Below are 4,692 nucleotides of genomic sequence, written 5' to 3'. Positions count from 1 at the left end.
GTCGCGCGGTCCGTGCGGAAACCGTGCGCTCGCGTGCGATTGGTGGGTTCCGAGTCTCAGCAGCAGCAGCTGTTGTTGTTGTTGTTGACACTTTGGCCCAACATTGCACCAGACGCCGCGTCCACACGTAGGTTTACTCCGTATTCTTGCACAGGGGAATTGAGTTGTGAGTTCTATACGGCGGACGTACAGGCGCTTCAATGCGGGCAAACACAAATGTGGCTGTGTTTCTCCCTTGTGATGGGATTTTGTGGGATTAACGCTGAAGATTTATAAGGGACACGGGGTGACCAGTAAGGTCTGCATTGGTCTGTAATAAGGTAGGCAGCACTGATAAGGGGTTGACAGGTATGTGTGTGGAACAGGAGATCATACAAACTCCACTCTGTGCATACCTGTCAAGACATACAGTTTACTCCATATTCTTGTACAGGGAAATTGAGTTTTCAGGTCTATACGGCATACAGCCGTTTCAATACGGGCACATTTTTTTGTGTCTATTTGTTTTTCTCCCTTGTGATGGGATTTTGTAGGAACAACGTTGATATTTATAAGGGGCACGGGGTGACCAATAAGGTGTGCATTGGTCTGTAATAATGTGGTATCGACTGCAAACTTGGTATACTTATGTCATACTGATGACAATACTATATTCTGCAGGGATTCATATTATTGGTTCTTTCGGTAAAGTCACGTAGAAGGGAAATGATAAAATAATAAAAATATTAAACAATAAAAATCATCACGACGTTTCGACTGCAACACAAGCAATCATCAGGTGTGAAATCCACAGCAAAGAAAATCGCTGTCTGTGGTGCTGATTTCACACCTGATGACGATTGCTTGTGTTGCAGTCGAAACGTCGTGATAATTTTTATTGTTTAATATTTTTATTATTTTATCATTTCCCTTCTACGTGACTTTACCGAAAGAACCAAGAAAAATACATATTTTAAAACATTATTTTGTATATATTATGCTTCTGCTTGGGTCTAATTGTGCACGCTCAACTGACGTTGGCTGTAATTGCCACGACCCCTGACGTCGTGGGGCAAACCTCGGGGTCACTTCCTGGAGTCGTGGAGTTTTGCCATTGCTAGTAGGGTACATTTCATTAAAGCGTGTTGTTATTATCACAGAGACTTTAGACTGTTACTGCACTGTATGTTATAAAAGGCCGGAACGGTGCTCAAGCAGGAGAAGAGTGCGGTGGCAAGAATCACCCCGGGCCGCCTTTGTCTCCCCCCCCCCCCTGGTGACTGAACTAGCACAGAGACGACGAAGTCACCACAACGGTTCAAGGCAAAGCCGCCACACGCAGGGAACGCAACCACCACACAGCCATCACCACTCACCACAACCTCACCACTGCCTCACCACTCACCACAGCCTCACCACTCACCACAGCCTCACCATAGCCTCACCACTGCCTCACACTCATCACATCCTCACCACTCACCACTGCCTCACCACTCACCACTGCCTCACCACCCACCACAGCCTCACCACAGCCATCACACTCACCCCACTGCCTCACCACTCACCACAACCTCACCACTCACCACAACCTCACCACTCACCACAACCTCACCACTCACCACAACCTTACACTCACCAAAACCTCACCACAGCCTCACCACTCACTGCCTCACCACTGTCTCACACCACAACCTCACACTCACCACAACCTCACCACTCACCACAACCTCACCACTCACCACAACTTCACACTCACCAAAACCTCACCACAGCCTCACCACCCCACCCCACCACCCCACACAACCTAACCACCCCACACTACCACACAACCTCACCACCCCACACCACCCCACCTCACCACCCCACACAGCCGTCATGCCCTTCACGCCCTTCACGGAGTTGCTGGCGAGGCAACTGGGGGCCCCCACGAGGAGCGCGTGGGGCCGGGTCGCCCGCCGCCTCTTCGAGTACAAAAACGCGCACCTGGAGCTGGAGGCGGCCACCCTCAGCGGCCTCGGCCCCGGCCTCTCTGCCCTGGAGGTCGGCTTCGGGCCCGGCCTGGGGCTGGTGGCCGCCTGCCACCTGCTGGGCCCCACGGGCACCCTGCTGGGCCTGGAGCGCTCCCAGTACATGCTGGACGTGGCCGGGGCCCGGCTCAAGAGACTCGCGGCCAAGGGGGGCCCCGCGGGGCAGGTGGCCGCCCGGGCCAAGTTGATGCTGGGCAGCGTGGGTGGTCAGGGCAGCGTGGGTGGCCAGGGCAGCGTGGGTGGTCAAGGCGGCGTGGGTGGTCAGGGCAGCGTGGGTGGCCAGGGCGGCGTGGGTGGTCAGGGCACCGTCGGTGGCACCATAGGTGGCAAGGGCACAGTGGGTCTGGACGAGGCCAGCGTGGACCGGGTGTTCCACTGCAACTGCTACTACTTCTGGCCCAACCTGGAGGAGGCGTGCGCCGAGTTGTTTCGAGTCATCAAGCCCGGTGCGTGGTGGTGATGTGGTGGTGCGGGGAGCGGTGGCGCAGTGGTTAGCGCTGCGCTTGCACTGCGAACCCGACGAACCGAGTTCGATTCCCGCTCACGGGCAACATCGCTGACGAGTATTTGAACCGGTGCCGGGGTCGACTCAGCCTCAAATGAGTACCTGGTGCGCTGTGTAAATATCGCCAACTGGGGAGACAAAGGCGGCAGGGTGTGGTGCTGGCCGGCCACCCCCTCGTGTGCCCATGCCGGTCTTCATAAGTGCTCGCAAACAGCGCTTGACCCAACAGACTGTGAAGGCTACACGGGGGATCTTTGTGTGGGGAGCGGTGGCGCAGTGGTTAGCGCACTACACCTAGTCTGGCACGTCTGACTGATGAATAGCGGTGATGGCAGCGTGTGTTTGTGGCTGGCGAATGAATGGTAGCTCTGGTGGAAGATACATCCATCCATGCAGGGCTGGGTAAATGTTGAGGTTACCAACATGAAGTTAAATGTGTTTTTTTTTCCAGCTATTCGCCTTAAACTCGGGTTGATTGGGGAACCCACGACTTTTAACTATTTCATTTGATTGAGACCCACCACAGTGAAAAGGACTGCAAATTATGTTGGTCAATGTGTGTGAGCCGCACTAATCGAGTAGGAGAATTTTATTTTATTTTAGCCCTTTCATTTACTTTAGCCATTGCAAGGTGCTCGTAGAATGGTATGCGCCCACAAGAAGTACTGTATATGAATGTCCTATTCGGTCCCTGAGAAGCACTCGGTACCTTGAGCGAAGCCTCCGACATCATGCCGAAACAGCACGCGGGTCTACATAAAAGCACATCGGAGAGCCATAGTTGACGAACCAATCCTGTTACCATTCTGTAATTGTACAGGATCCACAACATGACACGGTGGCGACTGCTCCTGTGTTGTCTCTCAGGTGGCCTCATGGTGACGACGCTGAACTTGGCATCCCTGAAAAGAACAGCGTCATACGGAGCCCTCAAGTACGCCTGTGGATGGGAGCCGGAGCCATACCTGGAGGCCTTGTCTCACACCGGCTTTGTGGATGTGCGCATGGAGGACCGACAGCATGGATCCAAGCCATTCCAGGCCATCTTTGCCACAAAACCAGATGTCCCGGCAGCGTCGGCTAAACAAACATGACACCCGCCACTCAGATACCTCTTTTCTACTGAACAACTGAGCCACCCCGGGGCTGTGCCGAGCTAATTAGGAATGGCTTAGGAGGGGTCAGGTTGTTTTTCCCTGCACAAATAAAGGCAAGTCGCCTACGTCACACGCAATGAAAAAAATGGCCCTGCTTGGTCCAGAGCCACATTCAGGTTGTCGTTTGTGGCCAGTTTCAGTTTCACTTTTCATTACCAATAACCAAATGAAAAAAAAGCTCAAAACACAGGTACTTGTTTGCAACTCTTTTCAGAACATAATAAAGGATTACTAACTGGAGGGGGACATTCAGTCAATATGGTTCATGAGCCAGAAACCGGCACCAAAAGTTAGTCCAAACTCTGTGGCTACCATTTGGGTTGGGATATTTTCTATGCAATCCAATTGAGTAATTTGACGGTAATCTTTCAACTTTGGATTGTGACGCCAGCACACAATTGCCTACTCTTGCTGAGAGATGTGCACAGGATCATTATTGTCGACTGTGAAGCAGACGGCGAGTATGTTTATGGTTAATACAAGCGGCAGGTATTGATCAGCTGCTAGCTTCAAACCATGAACTTCTGCAACAAGCGTCGAACACGCGAATGCTAGGCGATGCCACTGCCCCTTAAACATTTCTAGAACAATAAACATTTAACCTTTTGAATTGCGAAACAAAGGGAGCTGCCGTAGCGTAATGGTGAGCATACTCGATTTGAAATTCATAGGTCGCCTGATTCGATTCCATCTCCCGGGGCGGCAGTTAAACGTGGGGGAAATGTCTTAAATCCACCCACCTCTTTCCACCCGGCAGTGTATGTGGGTAGACCGCAGTCGTTTGGCAGGTCATGTGTGGTGGGGTAAAGTGTAAATACGCCTCCCTCTTCCAAGGACAGCATGGGCGAGGAGACCAATTACCTTCCAGTGTTCTCCCGTGGGCACTCTTCAGCAGTGGCGCAAGCAATTGCAGGGTTGCACCTTTACAGATAAACCAGGGCAAATGTACTTGGGCCGCCATGCCATTTGGACATTCGTGCATGCCAATCAGTGTATTCATTTCAATAATTTAGCTGTAAACGGT

The 4,692-nt window shown here is 52.1% G+C and overlaps 1 protein-coding gene across 1 annotated transcript; it reads left to right on the top strand.

Moving 5' to 3' along the window:
• The first annotated feature begins 1,269 nt into the window (after nt 1-1,269).
• On the top strand, nt 1,270-4,074 carry LOC133350290 (uncharacterized PE-PGRS family protein PE_PGRS24-like). Its single transcript, XM_061564475.1, has 3 exons — nt 1,270-1,568; nt 1,605-2,452; nt 3,379-4,074. Exons 2-3 carry the CDS (start codon nt 1,855-1,857, stop codon nt 3,603-3,605), a joined length of 825 nt encoding a protein of 274 aa, XP_061420459.1. The 5' UTR covers nt 1,270-1,568; nt 1,605-1,854; the 3' UTR covers nt 3,606-4,074.
• The last annotated feature ends 618 nt before the right edge of the window (nt 4,075-4,692 follow it).

This window comes from Lethenteron reissneri, chromosome 33, assembly GCF_015708825.2.
Source record: "Lethenteron reissneri isolate LAM-NWPU_2019-01 chromosome 33, ASM1570882v1, whole genome shotgun sequence".
NCBI lineage: Eukaryota > Metazoa > Chordata > Hyperoartia > Petromyzontiformes > Petromyzontidae > Lethenteron > Lethenteron reissneri.
Note: the sequence above shows the minus strand (reverse complement) of the source record. Positions and strands in the feature narration are given on the sequence as shown.

Coding starts and splice junctions, on each gene's coding strand:
- LOC133350290 (XM_061564475.1), top strand. CDS start 1,855: ATGCCCTTCACGCCCTTCACGGAGTTGCTGGCGAGGCAACTGGGGGCC. Junction 2,453..3,378: donor GTTTCGAGTCATCAAGCCCG/GTGCGTGGTGGT, acceptor GTTGTCTCTCAG/GTGGCCTCATGGTGACGACG.